Here is a 22,233-nt window from a genome sequence, read left to right as displayed (position 1 = left end):
TGCAGTTCTGATTTTCATAATCGTAAAACTACCTTTTCTGCGAGGCAGTTTGCCCAACTGACAGTGTCATCACTATTTTTTCAACCGGCACGTACAAAGTAGTTTGCTCGCACTACAACATGGAAAATAAAGATGTGGTACTGAGGGATGAAAGCATGCGCAGGTAGCTAGCACTGCGTCTTAATTTGAACAATGGCCGGTGCCGCCATTAGTTGGGCAAAGCTTGCAGTGCAGAGACGTGCACTTGCAAACTAGGAGACTGGCCTACTGTGTACAAAGAGCAATATACCGTATTGACTCGCATAATGGTCGCACTTTTTTGTAAAAAGATTGAGGCAAATTCAAGGGTGCGATCATTACGCGGGTTAAATTTCCCGTGAGAAGAAAAAAGATTTTTTTCATCCCGCGTTTGCTGCGGGATGACAACAGGTCAACAAATAGGCGGCTGCTGCTGTAACAGTGCAGGACACCAAAACGAAAGTGGCGGCCGGCGGAGCAAGCCGAACGCGTCGAATGCGATTTTTTTTTTTCTTCTCGTGAGCACATTATGTGCATTGAAACAGTTTCTTCCATATCAGTAATGAATAATATCGTTAATATTGGCAAGTTTGCAGCAATAACGCAGCCATGCCCACTTTGAGGGGACAGAAACAGATGGGCGCACTTAGCTGCCAGTGACATACAAACACATGACTGGCATGCTGTGGAAACTGTGGCATTTGTCTTCACTACTATCCTAATACGGCATGTTTCCGCTAAGGGTGGGCGAATATCTTAGGTGTGTTACAAGCGTCGGCATATGAATAGGGTACACTTCTAACGTATCAGTGTAAACGTGGCTACTATCGTTGCTGCTCGCGGTTTGTTGCGTGCCCACGAGTGCAGATAACAAGAATCAAAAGGCACCTTTTTTGTTGTTGTTGACCACAACCATTATAAAGGCTACACATAATAAAGGGAAGTTTGGTTGTACCTCTTTTTGTCATGGAAGTGTGGAAAGTGATGAAAGTAATGAAATGGGGCATCTACTTAAGGATGTTTGGTGAGTGCAGACCGCTTGGTTTGTCTTGAAGAGTTGTTCGCGTAGCTTTCGACAGATGGTAAACGCAATCATTATTAGCTAGATTTGGCACATGACATATCGCTGCAGCAAGTTCGGCGTGCGATCAATACACAGGAAATAAAAAAAATTGAATTTTGACGACAAAATTCAGGGGTGCGATCATTACGCGAGTGCTATCATTATGCGAGTACATACGGTATTGTCCCACTTCAGTGTGTGTTGGGTCCCTTCTTTTCTCAGAGCTTTTTCAACCATACATGTGACAAGGTTCTCCTGTGTCATAAGAAGCCAACAAAGACACCAAGGACAATGCATGGGAAATTACTTGTACTTACTAACTGAATTAATGAAATGATAAATTATTGGGACTAAAAGTGGATGAAAAAAACAACTTGCCGTAGGTGGGGAACAATCCGTCTTTGCATATGCGTGCAATGCTCTACCAATTCAGCTACGCCGCCGCCATTTTCCCATCCACTTTCCCGGGTATTTATGCTTTTACTACTATAACTAACCCTGGGAGTGTTAGCTAGCGCCCACTCACAAGCCTTCATTGCAGATGTGGAACGTCCTTCGTGCTGCAGGCATCATGAGTATGTGAGCTTTTTGGGTGAAAGTAACTGGTGAATAAACCCACACGTGCTACCTGGTAGAGCATTGCACGCATAATGAGAACATGTGGGGTCGTTCCCCACATGCGCCAAGTTGCTTTTCATTCACTTTCAGTTCCATTATTTCATAATTTCTTTAATTCGATTAGTAGGTACAAGTAATTTCCCCTGTGTTGTCCTTGGTGTGCTTGTTTGCTGGCTTTTTATGATATGGTTAATGAAAATCGGGCCCCTTGGGTAAAGCCCTTTCTTCATGGTTCTCCTGTGGCACATAACAGAAGACAACAGCAGCAGAGAGAAACCATAACGGTGGCTAGTGCTTGTGGGAGCTCACATGTCCACCGGCTGCACAGGCTGCCGTCAGGCCCCACTGCTTGTTCTCATGGATCAGGCGATTTGCCACGGTGGTCACCAGGCGGATCCCGGTGGCTCCAAACGGGTGGCCCAACGACAGGGACCCTCCCCAGAGGTTGAGTTTTTCCATCGGTGGGCAGCCAACCTGTTTTTTGGAAAGACAAGATCTTGCCATTAAAGGGAACATTCAGCTCAAGACAAACGCTAATGTACGCTTGGCCGCAAAATAATATGGGGCACGCGAGCACGTGGCTAGGTTTTGTGGAGCGCCAGTGCCGCCAGGGTGGTACTGAAGCAAACCCACGCAGGCCAGCGATACTTAGAGGTGCGGCTTCATGTCGTCTGCAACAGTGTTTAGGCCCACCAAGACTACCTTCTGGTATGGTGAAATGAACCTTGCTTTCAGTAGGTTATTACTGTCATGGCAAGACAGCTTTGCATTTGTGCACAGCATGAGAAAGGACAGCGGCTTTCACCGCCTCGAGTCCAGTGACCTGCGTCATCGACTGCGGCAAACATTTCTACGGGTGCATGTGAACATTGTAGCAGACGACATGAAGCCGTGCCTCCAGGCATCACTGCTTGTATGCAGGTTTGCTTCGATGCATGGCTGCGGCAGCTGCATGGGTCACTCGCCTGTGTGCCCCACAATATTTCGTGGGTGAGCCTACCGTTGACTTAAGCAGTACTCTCCACTCATGTTTGTTAGAACGTGAAAATTCATATAGTGTGTTCCATTGTATCTGTGAACCAGGTGTGAACCAGGTGTTCCATTTTAATCTTAACTGAAGTTTTAAAAATCGCTTGTGGACAATCGTTCTCCTCATGCTGAATTACTCAAGGCCAACACTGCTTGCATGAGAAATGGAAATGCATACCTAGGCAAGTTAAGCCGAAAAAGTCCAAGCACCATTCATTTATTTATCACTAGTACCTCAAAGGCAGCAGGCATGGGATATTACACAAACGATGGGCGGTTGTTTCAGTGAAGTGTGGGTTCTACGACAGGCTTGAAAATACGTGGATCCAAGGGGAGCATGGTGTCGGTGGAAAGGCCACTCCGCATCCAAGGAATTCCACACCAAAGAAAATACACATCTTGTTCACGTTTATTTCTGGTGACCGAGAGAACATTCCTCCAAAAAACAAGAAACTATCAAGGAAATGAAAATCGAGTAAGATTAATCAGTATGTGTTTTAATTGATTATTTAGTAATTACTGAACAATCAACAACAGTAAACTACCTCAAACATAACAAGAATGGTACTATGGGTTCTGTGTTCAGTGTGCGGTCAGCCATGGTGTCCAATATATACGGCTCTGCATGTCGCAACGTGCTATTCTTGGACGGCGTGAGCCACACCGATGCTTTGCCTTCGGTGTGATCTGCACCACGTGCGCTGATGCTCACAACCAAGCTACTATGACCCGACCTTCTTGGGATTTGTTTTAAGTGGTTGCTGACAAGATACTACCCATCGGGAATGTTTTCAGAATTTTTGAAATGATTTTTAGTGCTGAAACTTTAATAGAACTTTGAATAAATGAAATTCACGATTTCACTAAGTTTTTTTCCGGTGCAAGTACAACTTCGTTACATCGAGGTAAGACTAATAATATGTGGTTTTTAATGGCGCAAGGGCCAGTTATGGCCAAAGAGCGCCATGTCCATGGTAATGAGTTTGCAATGAAATCATGAGTTCGATGAAGTTGGTGTGTTGTGGCTGTAGAGGGGCCTTAAAAATGTTCGCGCTAAAGTGCGCAAAATCTGTACATTAAGATTATGGCGATGTCTTATGACGTGTACTATGAACATTTAAGGTGCATTTAAAAAGAATGATACAATGTGTAAAAATATATATGGTTATAAGGTATGCGAGAGCACTATTGCCTCCTTAGAGCCCTTCAAGAACAAGGGCCTGGAGGCATGTGCTATGCAAAACTGTTATCGCAGTGGCATCCTCTGGAGCGAGGATGCTCTACGAATTTAATGGGCATATAACGTGTAGTACGACATCATTTAAATAGTTGAGGATTGCCTTGGTGTCAAAAAGCGGTTCCTTGCCGAGAAACATAGCCGGGTGTAGAGGGATGTTATAATGGTAAGCAAGCGGAAAATGCTTCTTTCTCTCTGTTTCGGCTTCCCGACACTCCAGGAGCACGTGGAGGACGGTAAGCCTCTCACCGCATCTGCCACAGGTTGGAGGTTCACTTTCAGTAAGCAGGTAACTATGGGTGCCAAATGTGTGTCCTATTCTGAGGCGACAGAATAGGACATCTGTTCGCCGAGATTTTGTTGGGGAGGGCCAGAAACCTAACTGGGGCTTTATAACGTGCAGTTTGTTATTTGTTTGCGCGTCCCACGTGCACTGCCAGTGATTTCGCAGTTTATTTCGTAAGAAAGGCCTCAGATCTGTGACAGGCACATCAGCGGTAGGGTTAACAGCTTGCGATGTGATTGACGTGGCCATCTCGTCCGCGAGAACGTTACCTTCGATTCCCCTATGGCCAGGGACCCAGCATATTATGATGTTCTGGTTAGATGAGTACGCTTTACACAATACCGAATACAGTTCATTGAATACGGGATTTTTATGTTTGTAGAGTAACATTAGGGCCTTCACGACGCTTAGAGAGTCTGTATAGATCGCTGCTTTTGGAAGTTTTGTTCTTCTTATATGCTTCACAGCAGAGAGTAATGCGTAGGCCTCGGCCGTAAAAATACTTGTTTCCGGATGCAGTACATCGGATTCCGAAAACGATTGGCCGACGGCAGCATAGGATACCCCGGCATTTGACTTCGAAGCGTCTGTGTAGAACGCTGCGCAGGAGTGTTTGTACTGCAGTTCTAAGAAATGCATTCTAATTTCGGCCTCAGGAGCGTGCTTTGTAATATTTATAAAGGATATGTCACATTGTATCACCTGCCATTCCCAAGGAGGTAAGAGCTTGGTTAGGTGCTTTAAGCGATGCTCGAGGAGCGGGACACGCATTTCATCGCTAATCTCCTTCACACGCAGCGAGAAAGGCTGTCTTATGGAGGGGCGATTGCTGAAAAGTGTAGCGCACGTCATATCGGTAACGGTATGAAAACATGGATGTTCAGGATTGGAGCGTACTTTAAGGAAATATGTAAAGCTAATGTATGATCTCTGTAGGTGGAGAGACCATTCATTCGATTCGGCATATAAGCTTTGAATCGGGCTTGTTCTGAAAGCGCCCGTGGCTAAGCGGATACCTAGATGGTGAACAGGGTCTAGCATCTTTAGCGCGCTCGGGGCGGCAGAGTTATATACTACAGCACCATAATCCAATCGAGACCGAATTAGGCTCTTGTAGATATTCATTAGACACTTTCTGTCACTACCCCACGTAGTCTTAGATAGAAGTTTCATTAGGTTCATTGTTTTTAGACATTTTTCTTTCAGATATTTAATGTGTGGAATGAAAGTGAGTCTGTAATCAAGTATAATACCCAGAAATTTGTGCTCTTTGTTGACAGGTATTTGGTGTCCACACAGTTCTAAGGAAGGATCCGGAAACAGGCCTCTCTTTCTTGTAAAAAGAACGCAAGAGCTTTTGTGGGGGTTGATTTTAAATCCGTTTTTGTCTGCCCACTTGGAAATCTTGTTCAAGCCCTGTTGCACCTGTCTCTCGCATACTGAGAGGTTACAGGATTTGAAGCCGATTTGAATGTCGTCAACGTAGACAGAATAAAGAATGGCAGGTGGTAGCGAAGCACGAAGCGAGTTCATCTTCACGATGAAGAGCGTACAACTCAGCACGCCTCCCTGTGGTACACCTGTTTCTTGTGTGAAAGGTCGCGACAATATGTTGCCGATTTTCACTCGGAAGATTCGATTCAACAAATAGCTGTCAATTATTTTCAGCATATTGCCACAGATGCCCATTTCCGACAAGTCTCGCAAGATGCCGTAGCGCCATGTTGTGTCATATGCCTTCTCCATGTCAAGGAATATTGACATGAAAAACTGCTTATGTACAAATGCGTCCCGAATATATCCTTCAATGCGTACAAGGTGATCTGTTGTCGACCGGCCTTCTCTGAAGCCACACTGATAGGGATCAAGTATATTATTGAGTTCAAGGAAGTGTATGAGTCTGCGATTAATCATTTTTTCAAAAACCTTACACAGGCAGCTCGTAAGAGCTATTGGGCGATAGCTTGCCGCCATGGATGGGTCTTTCCCCTGCTTCAAAACAGGGACCACAATTGCTTCTTTCCATGCAGTTGGAAAGTATCCCGCAGCCCAAATAGTGTTGAAAATTTTGAGTAGTGTAACTTCGGTGTCATTGTGTAGGTTTTTGATCATTTCATACATAATTCTGTCAGAACCCGGTGCGGAGCTCTTGCATGATCTCAAGGCAGCTCTGAACTCGGCAATACTAAATGGACAGTTGTATGGTTCATTCTTTCGACATTTTCCTATGAGTGGCTTACATTCTTCTATTTGTTTGTATTTTAGAAAGGATTGCGAATAATTTGTTAGACTTGACACGCTCTCAAAATACTCCCCAAGTGAGTCTGCCTGGTCTTTCAGTGTATCGCCCTGTGTATTTACCAGGGGGAGTGAATATGTTTGGCGCCCTCTAATCCTATTCACCCTGTTCCAGGCTTTGGCATCATCTCTAAACGAGTTAATACTCGATAAATACTTCTGCCAGCTTTCTCTTCTGGCCTGCCTGCGGGTTCTCCTCCCTTGAGATTTGACTTTCTTAAAGTTAATAAGATTCTCTGCAGTGGGGGAATCGCGTAGCAACCCCCACGCTTTGTTCTGTTTCTGACGAGCAATCCTACATTCGTCGTTCCACCACGGGACACGCCGTTTACATGCCAAACCACTTCCTTCGGATATGCATTTAGATGCGGCATCTATTATGAACGCTGTAAAATACTCCACAGCGGCATCAATTTCTAGAGAAGACATATCAGCCCATGAGATGCTAGATAGATTTCGAAATTTCTCCCAGTCGGCTGTATCTATCTTCCACCTAGGAGCTTGTGGAGGAAATTCATTTTCTTTGGATGTTCTTAGCAGTACGGGGAAGTGATCGCTCCCGTAAGGATTGCTCATAACTTCCCATTCGAGTTCGGGCAGTACAGACGCGGAAACTATACTAAGATCTATTGACGAAAAGGTTCTGTTTGCAAGAGAGTAATATGTGGGTTCTTTTTTATTAAGAAGGCACGCACCTGAAGAAAAAAGGAACTGTTCAACGAGACGACCTCGCGCGTCTGTACGAGAGTCGCCCCACAGGGAGCTGTGCGCATTGAAATCGCCAAGAACAACATAAGGTTCTGGCAATTCATCTATGAAGGACTGAAATTCAGGTTTGTTTAGTTTGTAATGTGGGGGTATGTAAAGTGAACAAATAGTGATGAGTTTGTTTAGCAGGACAACTCGAACCGCCACTGCTTCGAGGGCCGTTCGTAGCTGCAAATGTTGACACGCTATGCTTTTTTGAATTACAATGGCAACGCCGCCCGATGATGCGAGAGCATCATCGCAGTCTTTGCGAAAAGTAACGTGTTGTCGAAGAAAATTTGTGTGTTTTGGTTTTAAGTGTGTTTCCTGTAAACACAGCACTTTTGGATTGTGTTGGTAGATGAGTTCTTGTAGATCATCGAGATTCCTAAGAAGACCTCTGACATTCCATTGAATGATTTGTGTATCCATATTAAAGAAAGAATTGGTGCTGTGTTTACGGAAACGGTGGTGATGTCTTAGGTTACAGAGCTCTTTCGAGGCCCTGTAACGGGAGTTCTGCCCTTTTTGAAGCGTTCGAGGGAGCCTCGCTGCTCCTTAGGCGCTTGGTGCGCCTTGAGGATAGGTGTTGTGTCCATTGCCTCTTGTGAGGCGCCGGACACGTGCTCTTGTGAGCGAGAAGTTACAAGAGAGAGTCCTGCCTTGGAGGGCAAGGCCCCTGCGCCCACCAGCCCAGAGGTCGATGGGGCACCCTGCGGGATTTGGCTGCGCCGGCTGTTGCCAGCGCTTGAAGGGGCCGGGGAGGTTGGGACAGCCTCGGCGGCGGCCACCTTCGGCGTCAATGATCCCTCATTCTGGGTTGACGGAGCAGCACTAGCTGCATCCGCCAGGGGGGCGGATGGCGTCACTGCCGGCTCACTGTGTGTGGGTCGGACAGCCGCCGGAGACCGTTGTGGCGCTGCCCCCTGACGCGCCACTTCGGCAAAGGTGTTCTTTGGCAGGAAAGATACCCGCCTGCGTGCCTCTTTGAAACTTATGTTTTCTTTTACTTTAATCGTAACTATTTCCTTCTCTTTTTTCCAAGATGGGCACGACCGCGAGTATGCAGCGTGCTCGCCTTCACAGTTTACGCAGCGGAGAGAGTTTTCACAAGATTCAGAAGTGTGCTCATTAGCACTGCATTTAGCGCAGGTTTGGCGGCCTCGGCAGCTCTGTGAGCTGTGACCGAAACGCTGACATTTGAAGCAACGCAGGGGATTAGGGATATATGGCCGAACACGGAGCTTGATATACCCGGCCTCGATGGACTCGGGCAGGACACTTGTGCCAAAAGTGAGTATGAGATGTTTGGTCTGTATTTCCTTGTTGTCACGCCTCATCTTAATTCGCTTAACGTTGATGACGTTCTGCTCACTGAAGCCCTCCAAGAGCTCAGCCTCAGTCAGCTCCAAGAGATCATCATCGGAGACTACGCCACGGGTGGTATTCATAGTGCGATGCGGGGTTACTGTCACTTTGGCGTCGCCAAATGATACTAGGTTGGGTAGGTTTTCATATTGTTTAAGGTTGCGGAGCTCCAAGAGGAGATCACCGCTTGCCATTCTGGATACTTTGTAACCTGTACCAAGAACTTGGGTCAGAGACTTGGACACGAGAAATGGTGACATTGTTCGTACGGGTTTGTTTGGTGTTTCTGAGTGGACTACGTGGAAGCGAGGAAAAGTTTCATTTTGACGGGAGAAAATTTCTAAAACATCATCGGTGCGCCCCCTCTTCAGGGAGCGATCAGGTAGTGGAGGGAAGGAGCTAGCCATAAAGATATGTGAGATTTCGGCAGTAACGCCAGCCACCCACCATGGAGTCCTACAAGGGGACGCTGCAGCACCTGTGAAACACGGCCTGCAAACGCCAGCTGTACATTACCACTATAACCAAATATGAAATAACCTAGGTTGGCTATTCACACAAGGTTAACCCTTGCTGCCTAGAAAATTGGAAGTAAGCGGAAGCTAGGAGGAGACAGGAAAGATGAAAAGTAAGAGAAAGACGAAGATTGGAGAGAGAGAGAGATAGGAAAAGGCAACTACCGATTTCCCCCGGGTGGGTCAGTCCGGGGGTGCCGTCTATGCGAAGCAGAGGCCAAAGGGGTGTGTTGCCTCCGCCGGGGGGCCTTAAAGGTCCAAACACCCAGCATCAGCTCAACCCCCAGGATCCCCCTTTCCCCAGACACGGCTAAGCCGCGCACGGCTACACGCGGGAGGGTCCAACCCTCATGTGCTCGGGTCCGTGGTGTCGCAACACACCAAACGCCTGCTGACGCAGACGCCCCTGCGGGGATCGAGGTAAGACTGTAAGGGAATTGAAGCTGGTCAGTTTTCAAGGGACGTCAACTCGAAATGAATTTTGAAGCAGGCACCAGCTTTAAGATGAACAGTCTCAAACTTTCGGTAAGCGCAAGGTTGCACAATTATTTTTTTTTTTTAAGCAGAGCACCTTCTTAAGACAGTGGAGAACAAACAGAATTTCATTGCACAATTTGAGAATGTGTACACTTTGAAACTGATGCCAGCTCAGAATTCCTAAGAAAGTTTCTCAGCAGATATGTCATTTACTGTTGCGGCAGTATGACGAGTGACTGGCTTATATAAGCACACAAACTGTCCCGTCATTTGGAACATTCCAATCATTCTTCTAGTGAGTCAGTAACAATGCTTGGACAAAATTGTTCTTAAATTACACAGTTAATTACAACTACAATTTAAAAAATGCTGCACAATTCAGAGTGCCACTTGAGTCAAAGATGAGCCATTATACACATTAGCTCAAATGTCGATCCCGTGAAACTACATCTAAAAATATACACGGACTGGATAAATGCGTTTGTCAGGCAACTGCTGGGTCGAGATTCTTGACTCAGATCCAAAGATTTTATAGAAAATTAAGTCCGAGAAAGACAACTTCTATAAGTCAGGTTTCAGAACGGAGTTTCACTTTCTTTGCCGAACTGTTTCAAAGCTGCCCTGTGCTGATATAAACATATTCTGCATGATCTAAAGATCACAGTTCTTAACTGCAGGGTGTCAACATCCTTTGATCGAATCATTTGCAGGAGGCTGCGCAGCGAGTGGAGTTTCGTGCAACAAGACGGCGAGGAGTCGACCTCAGCATCGTGCTAGTTGCTAGGGTTAACATTTTCTTTCATACATCCCAAGAAATTTTCATCGAAAGATGATATTTGCAGGAGTATTGCACAGGTCACTTGCATTGATAATATTTCTTCCGAAATATTTTAAAGACATTTCTATGTCAAGCAACAATGACATTTTTATAACTTTCTTATTTTTCTGACAAAATTTTTTATAGATATTTCTTTTTCAAATTCTTTTCAATAAACATGTTGTTTAGGACTAATACCATCAGAAAGAGAATTTCTTCCTCTTCCATTTGATGCTATACAATATATTAACAAGCCGGCAGTGTGATAGGAAAAAATACTAAGACTACCCAATAACTGCTGCTCTTCGCATGTGCAGGGAAGTGTTAGGACATGCTAACAGGTGCGGCTTACAAAATTGCGGTAGGGTTTGTGTTTATCGCAGTGTCACAGAACTGCATGCTTAAATTGTCGGAAACCTTCACACATTTTTTTTTTTTAGCAACTCTTGAATTAGGATGACCAAGAAACTTCAGGCACAAATTTTCAATTGGTTGATAATCTTATGGTAACTATTTAAACTGTGTAGTTTACTGTCCCGAAAAGCTGCACAGTTGGCCACGAGGGAAAGTCACTGGATTAATTTTGACTGCCTTGATTGCACACGAAGCCCAGTACAAGAGTGTTTATGCATTGCACCCCCATCAGATTGAGGGCATGGCAGGCAGGAATCGAGCCAGCAACCTTGCACTCGGCAGCAGAATACCTGAACGACGGCGCCATTATGGTAAGTCATGGTATTCGTTCGACGTGCTCACCTTCCCAGGCTTTCCCATATACGTCTTGCCAAAGTAGTCCGAGTCCATGGCCTTCATGTTGGCAAGGATTTGGCCCTGTGCAAGGGGAGGCGTTCGCAAAGCTTGGCCACTGTAACTCAAGAAGTGACACCAAGGAAGCAGTGAACTATGGCAACACTCACAGCAAACGCCTCGTGGTACTCAAAGACGTCGATGTCCGAAAGCTGAAGCCCCTGTTTGGCAAGCACGGTTGGTGTTGCATATGCTGGGCTGGAGCAAGTAGAAGAAGAAACACATTGTGAACACTTCTTGAGGCACTGCTGAAACGGTGCACTGGGCCAATGTTTCATCCTTATATTTCTCTTGTCCCTACTGTGACTTCGTCCATTTTTGTTGAACAGGAATATGTTTCCATATTACCCGATGAAATTTTGATTTCTTGCTTGTTTGTTTCAAAACAGGTCCTTGTTTGCAAGGGCTGTTTGGTCTGACAAGGCACCTTGGCAGTGCTGTAGTATGAAATACAAAGGCCTAGCGTATGCGGCAAGAGTTACGCTCACGGCATGGCCTCGTGCCTAAGACATTAAAAATATGACTGATAAAACTCGTCTGTAAAGTCTCACGGCTGCCATGACTATACTTTTTACATATCTGAAGCAGGTAAAGTAACAATTCATGCCACACCTGGCCAACATCGTGTCCTACAACAGAAGAAAGGTAACAATGATGAGCACGTAAGCAGCCAACACAAGAAGCTGCCGATGCCACACTGAACTCACCCAAGAAGCAGCTGGTCCTTGGGATCTTGAGCAACATAGACGAAACTGCGGAGGTAGGCCTTGGGTTTGAATCCCATGGCCAGTGCCTTTTCTTCGGACATGATCAGGGCTGCAGAGGCGCCATCTGTCTACAAGGGTGCAAAACACAGAGTCCCTTTCCTGTCCGCACAAAGATGTAAACCCTCCATGTTTTGATCGACACTAAAAACACAAGTGTAAACAGAAGCTACAGGGATGGATCGCACTCCTAAAAGTTTTCTTAGCATTTCTCATGTGCCAAGATATGTGTGTGGGCTAGCAGTTCTTTCACTGACATGATTTCCCTCATGGAAATATAGAGTCATAGACATAGTCATGCCTATAGAGTCCTTGTCATGAGGAATTATTTTATACAAGCATGAATCTCGGAAAAGAGCAGCTTTAAACCCATGCTTTAAGAGTAGTTGCCGTAAATTACAATTGACAACATGTGTGCCAAGTGAGTGTCATTGGAAAACTTTATTTCTGCAAGGCACCACTTCGCAGTTTATAGTCATTGCACTTTCGCTTTTGCACGACCTGCACTCGGTGTGTCGGATTGTGTCATGACTGTTTAGTTTTGAAAGCTGTAGCTAGCACGCGGAGCCCGCCATTATCAAAGGTATCAACGACAATTAAGAAGCATTGCCTGCTTGGCATAGGATGGTACCGACACTTAATCACAAAAAATTTGTTGCAACAAGAGCCGAAAATGGCTGGGCAAGGAGGCTACTAAACTGCCGCTCCCTACCAGAAATGAGGAGTTGGCAGCGGTGACAGTCCCATGGGGCTTGATGAAAGCGGGCTTCAACTTTGCCATCTGGTCCAATGTCGACACTCTGATACCATTGTCCGCAGCTACAGGTGCAGGCTCCCCTGGGAAGAGAGTACAGCAGCGACAAACACTGTCAGCGACTATGTAACCTCGAAAAACACACTTAGGTCCAACTTGCATTGGAACTGGGCAATGCAAAGCATTCATACTTAATGCATGCTGTAGTTTATGTGCTCACAGTCGCCCGCACACCGTTTCTATGGCCCTCAGCGTATCCCATGCCTGTAATGTCAGGCGCGATCACTAGTGGGCCACTCAATAAGTGACAAAATTTATGCGATGGTTTTAGCAAATTTTCAACATGGTAACACTGCTTTGGCTGATAGGCCTTGTCAGTGCTGCTTCACCAGGGGTTGGCAACTGAAGTTGCAGTTAGGTAGCCGAGAAATGACTTCACCAAGGAAAGGCAGGATACGGGAGACAACCCAAATGGCACCATTTTCCAACTTCTTCAATGTTGTATGTGTGAATGATATCAGAAAAAAAAAAAAGACCACCGACGATTATGATATTTCCTAATGCGAAATTTGAGCGCAGCCCTATACGTGTTCTTATTTCATGACATATTGGCTGGCATGGACAAACTGTCTCCTATGACATGTTGCAAACTAAGCGAAGTGTGACACGACTTTCTTGCCAATTGGGAGATCACGACAGACAGCATGTGGATGACGCGTGGGCACAATTCACAGCAGCCACCGCAGACAGACCTCTGCTCATGGAGCACGTTGTGAACAGATGATCGCGCACTCCTCTGGCGCCATATCGTAGCAGTCGTTGCAAGTCTTGCGCCGCACTACGCTGTTCTTCTCAAGCTTTTGCCATACCCTCCTCTGCTTTACACCTCATGGTTCCGCTGCACCCTCCTCTCCACTTTCCTCCTTGCACCTCTTTGCTTCCGCCAATTTTGTCATCCTCTGCGGCGCATTGCATTCGCTCTCATTTTTCGCTGAGCTCGTTCACTCATTTATGCCATAGGACAACAACAACGCTTGCCTCAGGAATGGGCACCCAAGTGCTGCGCTCTGAGATCGATTTAGACGCCGTACGGAATCCAAAGCTTCAAAAATTTAAAAATCAGTCGGCAGCATGGTAGCCCAGAGGTGGCTTTCATATTTGGCGTGTCTTGGCTATGGGCCGTGTCAATGGCAAAGTCACTTGCTCCCCGAAACCAAACTGGTTCTACATTCTCAAATTGACATTTGTTCGCAATAGATCATTGCAAAATTCCAAAAAGTGAAATTTGATCCGAAGTGCATACCAAACGCATAACATTAGATCGTATATTACAAAATAGTGAAGATTTGCCCGACTCTAAATCTGTTGTCTTCTTACTCAAAATTACTTTTCACCAAACACAGTAAATTTAGCACTGACATACACAAAGCACGGCTACGCTTGATCACAGAAGTTTGCTCTTTAGCTTATTGCAGCTGTCTTTAGTAATCGAGAGGCCCTATTTCTATTCTTTTTCACATGCAGAATGTGAGAAGCCACGAAAAATCCAAGAATGCAGCTAACAGGCAAGGATGCAAGTAACACACGATTTCTGCCTCCCCGAACCTAGCTTATGACAATGTACTCGGGAATGATTCAAAGCCATAACTAAAGGCAAATGCTCATTGCTGTGAATCCGCACTGCGCTTCAACAGTGGGCAGCAGTGGCAATGATTAAACACACAATACAAAATTATTTTTGGAAGCTGTGTCTTACGGAAACAGAGTTGCATAAAAATTACAGCGGGTCATGCCTACGATTGTGTTCTCCCCTTTTTCCAAGGATTGTAATTTAGGGAGAGGTGGTGGTGGGCTTTATACACAGGGGTGGGATATATGCGTGAAATGTGGTAACAAGAGAAGATTCAGCATAAGAAAAGTTGGAATATGTCATAAAAGAACTTCGGATTTAAAGGGACCCCACAATACCTTTTATGAAAGGTCTTATATAAGTGGAGGTATGGACAAAGTGCTGTTCTTGCTGCACGCTCTCAAGGTTCCCCGTAACAGTTATCATTGTCAGTGCGCGTGGTGCCCACATGAACATGGAATAATGCATGCTAGTGGTGCGCAAATAATCGAGAATTTCAAGTAACGAATTGAACATATTTGTACTTGATTTGGTATTTGAATCAAATAGTTACCATTTGATAGAAACAATGAATGTTTATGCAATATTTTGGAATAATCAGCACGGATCAGCAAGCATTCGAAAAAGGAAACACTAGAACTACGTTGGATTCATTTTTCTCGTTTCCATTCTACGAATGCCCAAATCTAACAATACATAGCGCATGCTTTTATACAATTGTGGGCTCAGTGCTGATCTTGGGGCAATGCTGCTGCTCAATGTTTGTATGACACTCACATGCCGCCATTTTGACATTATCATCATATGGTTAGGGGCTTGTTTTATCCAATGCAGTCTATCGCAGAGCTTTCTGGTAACCAAGCTCTTGGCGGTACTCTGGTACCCTTGGCTCACTTGTGACGCTGCCATTTTGCTAAATATTTCGTTTAAGTATTAATGCCTGAGATTGATTCAGGAGCCAGTGACAATATATCACCTTGAAAAAAAAAAAAGAAAAAAAAAGAAACACAATGTGCTCTCACAAGGCTCTAGTCAAGGGAGCTGAAACGTTTTTCACTTCCTTCCGTGGTCGGCGCCCTTTTTACTTAATTTCACGCTCCTTCCTGACCAGACGGGCTTCCGTCAAAACCTCTACTTCAAGATAGCACCTTCCATTCGTAGTGTGCATGGGCTCCAGGCGACCCGAGAGCCCATACCCAACCCACAGGCTGGGCTCGGGCAGCCCAACGTCCTTAACCAAACTTATTAACCACATTCGAAAAGTGCTGCAGGATCCCTTTAAAGGGTCAAGGAACCAAGGAAGCAGCATAATGTGAAACACTCCATTATCACTGAACATGAAGTGCAAGAACAAGACAGCTCGATGACACGCCAACAAATATAAGCGAGACACTGAGAACGCCCGAAAAAGCTCCAGCTACGAATGTCGTCGATGCCGTTCTGATGCGAGGAACCTACCTGGCACAGACACGGGCATGATGTCAGACAGCAATCCCTGCTTGGAGGCCTTGTCTGCCAGGGTGTGGGACCGCAGGGCGTACTCGTCCTGCTCTCGACGGCTCACACCAAACGCAGCAGCCAGCCGGTCACCCGAATGACCCATCACCTCCTTGCTTGTGAATTCAGAAACTGACGGAAGCTGCATCATTGAATGCAACATGAAAGCATGACAACTCTGTTTGGCAAATTCCATGGTTGTTTTTTGGATCAACATGTACTGATTTTTGTAAATTGAGTAAAAGATCGTTAATTAACACCTCAATAATTCAAAATTTTGGATAAGTCAACCTAACTATCACAGTCCAGTCAAGCTCCATAGAACTGCATGTATTGAAAAGCTTGTTGATTCACATGTTAATCGGGTTTGCCATGGATAATTTAAACTGCATGCTGCCGTGGCTGACTTCTGGCTTGTACTGGGAGTCACCTTCCCAGCTAAGCGACAGGTAGCGCAACATGCTAATCACGACAGCCATTGATCCATGCCCCCATGACAGCTCCCTCAGATCTCAAAGGCTATGCTTTTGTGGACTGCATGCATCAGAAGAGATAAAAGGAGCCGGAATCATGTCAGGGCCACCACATACTTATGTATGTTTTTGCAAACGGTTACTTGTATCGACATCAACAGTGGAGCAAGCAGCCGATGTGGCGTGATGCATCCTCTGCATCGGGCAATTCGCCAGTCGCAAAAGTGCAGCAAGCAACATAATCTGCACTGTTTTTTATTCGCTTCGTTGTCAGTGCCCCGTTGTGTGTGTTGTGGGAGATTTCTGTCGTGGCGACCAGACCTACACTACGCGTGTGCCGCCATGACTTTGTAATATAGCAAATACCAGGCACTAGTGGACCCGAGAAGAATAACTGCATTCCTGTGCAGGTACAAACCCCATATCTGTTATCAACACGACAGTGCATTGCCAAAGATACCCTACCTGTGGCTTCTACTGACATACTCGTGTTATCAGTGAGTTATGTGCCGTGCACTTAATCGAATGCATCCTGAGCAGAGGTGTGTGTGGCACGTAATCTCACTGATAATGCCAGTGAGCCAGTGGAAGGAAGGCGTGTTTATTTCTGGGCAGATGCTCGCACATTGTTGTTAACAGATCTGAAGTCTGCACACGAAGTGTTCAGCGACATGGACGTTGCAGACTACGTAAGTGTCGATAGCTGTGCCACGGTCGGCAGTGCAGTCACAGACAATGAGATCATCGGCCAAGTAGTCAGCGATGACCTCACAGTGGAAGATTTATTTATTTATTTATTTTATTTATTTGTAAAATACCTTACAAGGCCCCTTCTTGGGGATTGAGTAAGGGGGGCATACAATCAAGTACATACAATTAACAACAATAACAAGTGAAAACAGCAGCCAAGTGCACAGCCTAAAAGTCATGAAACATATTAGCTACATAAAGCTGCATATGATTACAATAAAAAGGAACAATATAAGTTAGTAACAACGTATAACACTGCAAGAAAAAGGCAAAGAAATAATACAGAGCAGTGAGTGTGATATTAATGGTTAACATGGGTTAAGCGAGTTCAGTGAGCTCTTGAATTTATCACGGTCAGTTTCCAAAACTATGTTGTCGGGGAGGTTGTTCCAGAGCCGAATGGCACGTGGAATTGCAGACGAGTTAAATGCTTCTGTTTTACCATAGATGCGCGTGAAGCTATGATGATTGTATAATCTGTGCGACGTGTGCGATGGCGTTTCTAGGTGTAAGGAATGTTTGTTAGTGTGGTGGGCGTATTTATGAAATAATGACAAAAGGGCTATGTCGCGACGATTACTTAGTAGCTGAAGTGATAGGTGAATCTTTATTTGAGTTACGCTAGAACGGTAGTTATAATTTCGGGAAATGAAACGTGCGGCTCTATTTTGGATTGATTCCAGCATGGTAATTAGGTAATTTTGATGGGGAGACCAGAATCTCCTGAACCAGAAGTTCCTGTGCAATCTTTGGTATCGCAAGTGATGGAAGAACTAAACTGCACACGGCTGTTCTCCAGTTTTGAAGGGCACGAGGAGGATGGTTTCCGCCAAATTCGAGCTTTTAAAATAAGCTAACAGCGATCCCTTTCAGAGAGATAAAAAAACAATTGCGGACTTCTTTCGTAAATAAAGAAGTGATTAATTAAACTTTTGTTTAATTCGAATACAATGAACATCCTCGTGAAATTTGTATTAACAAGCTTTTACTGTAACTTGTTGTAACTTTAAATCTTAAAGCTATTCGCGTGATGCCACATGGACAAACCTAACGTAACTTGCATTAATGTCATTTATTATTTAATGTGTTTTCAAGAACTCATTCGAATGAGAAATGCATACCCTCAGTGGCGCAGCTTACGCAGTATACAGCAGTACCTCGTTGGTACGATATTGTTTTGTACGATTTCCCAGCACTTTCCAGTACAGCTGCACTTCTCTTTCAACTGATTAAGGCACGTTCCAGGAAAACACGATCTTTCGGCAACATTGCTCAGTACACTACCAAACTGCCATCATATGGTCACTAGATCCAATGTGAACAAGAAAAGGTGTGACGGAGGCGTAACTGAGAGCAGCAGGTGCCAGCCACAGCAGTATGCTCGGACTATTCGCCTGCCCATGTCATGCGAACCAGACTTTTCTGTAATAGTTATTAGAGGAAACTCTAGCACTGTGATCAATCAGTCACCATGGGAATAATAGCACATGGATTTGTCTGATCTTCGTGCTTGTGGCTTTGTTTACTACAAAGCCTATATTACAATAGCCTACATATTACAATATAGCCTACAAAGCCTATATTAGTTCAAATTTCAAAGCAGTTATATTTTTATGAACCCGGAAGGTAAAAAGACTGCAAACGTGCATAACTGCTACTAATTTCAGTGGTTCCGCCCTGTCGAGGTGGCCAATTTAAAATGCGGCAAGCATCTCGGCATGCCGGCTTGCCTACGAGAAATTTTCGAGTGAACGTTTTCCGTGCTGCTCATAGACATAAGAGTCCATGGTGCAACGGTTTCAATGTCGGGCTTCTGTGCTAGAGGTCCCACACTCGAATCCTGCCATCGGACAATTTTATGTACGTATATTTAGAATACAGTGCTTTAAAATGATCAGTGTGCACAGTTCCGAAGAAGTTCAAAGCCAGAAGCACGACGTTTAGACAAATACATGCACTAATCCTTATTCCTGTGCTGACTCAACTGCATTGCTTGCAGCTCCCATAGACACCAGAGCCAGTTTTTTCCAGTAATTATAGTAAGAAACTGTGTGGCTTGAACAAGTCGGCATGCACTCGGACCGGCAAATCTAGCAGGTTGTCGCACATTGCTATTCACAGATATAGCCGCCAACCCTATTACAGTAAAGCCTCGTTAAACTGTATCAGCTTAAACAATAGTTTTGTTTTAAAAGTAGTGAAGTCAAATCCCCGAGTCAGCGGCCATTAAACAATGAGTTTTGTATCCTCATAAAGCATACCAGCTTACTGCGTACGTATCGGTTAACACGTAGTGCTCCCACTTTCGTTGCGCAATCATGGCGGAGCGTCATCCCCATTGGGCGGTCTGACAGAACAATAAGCCTCAGAGATTGGAGCAAAAGCCTCCAAGCGCCCTGTGTGTTTGCGTGGGAAGCCACATCAACATGAGCATTGCGCAAACAAGGACTGGCATCATGCCGAGGCTCAGATAAAAAAACACCGGGTGCTAAGCATAGAAAATCGGACATTGCTATCGAACGTGGCACAAAGAAGCAGGCGCTGGCACGCGACAGGGACATACCGTTGACTATGGTGTGTGGCATTAGGAATGCGAAGAAGTTGCTCGGCAGCGCCGCTGCGACCGTGAAAAGATGTTGGCTACGAGGTTCTACTTTTTGTCATCGCTGCCTCTGTTGTTGCCGAGTGTCGCCTAACGACAGTGACGAGAACGACACGGAAAGCGACAGCACGGGCGATTCAGGCCCGACAGTGGCAGAAGTTGCGCTTTACTGTTGTGTCATTCATTGCCTCATGAATGTAATCATCGCGACGAGAACAGCACCCCGAAATGAAAAAGGTGCCCTGCGACTTCTGCAGCGCTGCCACGCCCGTGCACGGAGAATATGCAGCGCCAACGAGGAATCTGCCATGCGAGTGTTTGCCGAGAAGTGGGGGCTGGCTGAAAAGCTAGCTCCCAGCTTCAGTAATTTGGAGGCCACTGTCGTCGCTGCTAGGCTGCCCCGGCATCAAAAGAAAATAGCAGACTTTTGTCGCGCAAAGTGAATAAATACTTGAACATCTTGAAGGGGCAGCGAAAAAAAAACGACGACAGAAGGCAGGAACACACAGGACAGCGCTTCTGTCGTCTTTTTTTTTTTTTCGCTGCCCCTTCAAGATGTTCAACCAGTACCAACTCGCCCAAATGTCGATCCTTCTACTGAATAAATACTGTACGTTTTTGCCCTTCCATCACACTCTCTCCGAGTTCCACTTTTGACAGGTAAGTGGGCGATCTCATGCTGTTTTGGTTAAGCTGCACTGCTGTTCACTATATACTTTTTCCGAGCTCTGGCTAACTACGGTTTAACAAGGTTTCTCTGTATAAGCATCTTCACCTATCTGTTGTGCAGCGCACAGGGTGTAGTGCCATTGGAAGTGTACTGCGTGCTTTTGAAAGGCTCAAATGCACCGCCGCTCCCTACTGCAGGCTGCGTAAAGTGAGTGTTGTGTTTCGCTCGGGTGGCATCGTATTCCGGCGTGGCCAGATAGCTCTGTGTGTCTCGGTTTGCTCGGCGACAAGCACCGTTAAAATGGCCCACTCGAAGCTGCTGACCCAGGCTGAATTCAAGGAGTGCAAATGCAAGCTTGCCAAAGCCACAAAAATGGCACTGCACATCTTGGGCACCTCCAGATCGGTTTGCATCGACAACTTGTGCTGCAACGGTTCGATTCACATTAGAGAGTTTTAGTATAGGGGCCCCAATACAGTAGAACCCCGCTGTTACGTTCCTCACTGCTGCGTTTTCCCGGCTGCTACGTCGTTTTCATCCGGTCCCGGCATAGCTTCCATAGGAACCAATGTATAAGGAACCCCGCTGTTACGTCGTAGCTGTGAAAACGTTCCCGCATGATACGTCGCAACTTAGCACTCCGAGCCCGCCTGGGCTGAAGTAGGCAACGCGCTCCGGCCGCAATTTTGGCTTTTGACAAGTTTTGGCTGGGCTTGGCCGGGCTTGGCTATGGAACTGGCTGGAAGAAGCCGCACGCCAGTTCGAGAGGCCGCCACTAAGTGGCCATTCGTGAAAAATGCTCTCACTGTCATCACTGTCACCGCATGGTTGTTGGACGGGTCGACTCACGGAGGAAGGAAACTCGGGAGAGGCCCTCACGTCACTCTTTGTGAAGCAAAAGTGAAACCGGAAGTTGGCGTTGCTCGTGGCGTTGCTCCGCCTATCGGGCCAGCTCTCCTCTCTTGTTTACATTTCTGCCACGGCGCGCCGCGCGCAACCGGGCTGCTCGGACGCGCGCGGTAGCATGCTAGCCTGCTAGCGCGCTAGCAGGCTAGCATGATTACGCCAAAGAGGGCAAAATTTCCCGCGGATATTCCTTTGTCCGTTGCCATTGCCGTGGCGCGGTGACGACGAGGAGCACGAGCCACATAATGCCGGGGAGTGGCCAAATCCTAGCTTTGGAGAAGCCGTCGCGGCTCTAGACCTCCTCCGCAGGTACGTCGCACCTCACAGCGACGCTGACAGCAATGCGGCCTTCCAGGCTATTGAGAAACGTGTGGCGATTTCTAGCGAGCGAAAGAAACGGCAAGCCATCATTCTAGACTTTTTTAAGTCCTAAGCGCACTCTGTGGAAATAAATTGTCTATAGTTGAAGCTGCCCTTTTTTTCATTCATTTTCGGAGCTTTCCTCACTGTTGCGTTTTCCCGGCTGTTACGTTTTTTTTCCCCGGTCCGGTGAAAAACGTATGAACGGGGTTCCACTGTAGTTTGGGCCCCAGAGAGCTTTGCGGATGTTAGCGTTGGGAAACGTAGGAGTGAAGAGCTTTAGATTAGGGCTTTGCATTTGTGGATAGCATCTTGCGCTGACAGCGTTACTATGGCGTCAAGGAAAAGCTATTAGAAATAAATAAAATATAGCATTTTATAAGAATATTAATTTTGACTTTCGTGTTTTAGCATTTAATTACAATTTAGAGGTTATTCTACTTGCAGCAAACAATTAGTTGCGCTTAGTTTTGACTAACCAACTTTACATGCCTTCACCAGCCAAGCTAAGCCATGTTAGGCCTACGAGCCATGAAATCCACAATCG

The 22,233-nt window shown here is 45.8% G+C and overlaps 1 protein-coding gene across 1 annotated transcript in view; it reads right to left on the bottom strand.

Moving 5' to 3' along the window:
• The window catches only part of Mtpbeta (mitochondrial trifunctional protein beta subunit), a 42,980-nt gene that overhangs the window by 4,579 nt on the left and 16,168 nt on the right, over positions 1-22,233 (bottom strand). Inside the window, exons 8-13 of the mRNA XM_075668624.1 lie at positions 15,887-16,067; positions 12,757-12,881; positions 11,988-12,115; positions 11,391-11,478; positions 11,230-11,304; positions 2,009-2,173 (exon numbers count right to left, since the gene is read on the bottom strand). Of these exons, the coding sequence (XP_075524739.1) occupies positions 2,009-2,173; positions 11,230-11,304; positions 11,391-11,478; positions 11,988-12,115; positions 12,757-12,881; positions 15,887-16,067 (762 nt within the window). The remainder of the gene's footprint in view (positions 1-2,008; positions 2,174-11,229; positions 11,305-11,390; positions 11,479-11,987; positions 12,116-12,756; positions 12,882-15,886; positions 16,068-22,233) is intronic.

The sequence above is a fragment of the Dermacentor variabilis genome, chromosome 9 (assembly GCF_050947875.1).
Source record: "Dermacentor variabilis isolate Ectoservices chromosome 9, ASM5094787v1, whole genome shotgun sequence".
Taxonomy (NCBI): domain Eukaryota; kingdom Metazoa; phylum Arthropoda; class Arachnida; order Ixodida; family Ixodidae; genus Dermacentor; species Dermacentor variabilis.
This window is presented reverse-complemented; position numbering and strand designations above follow the sequence as displayed.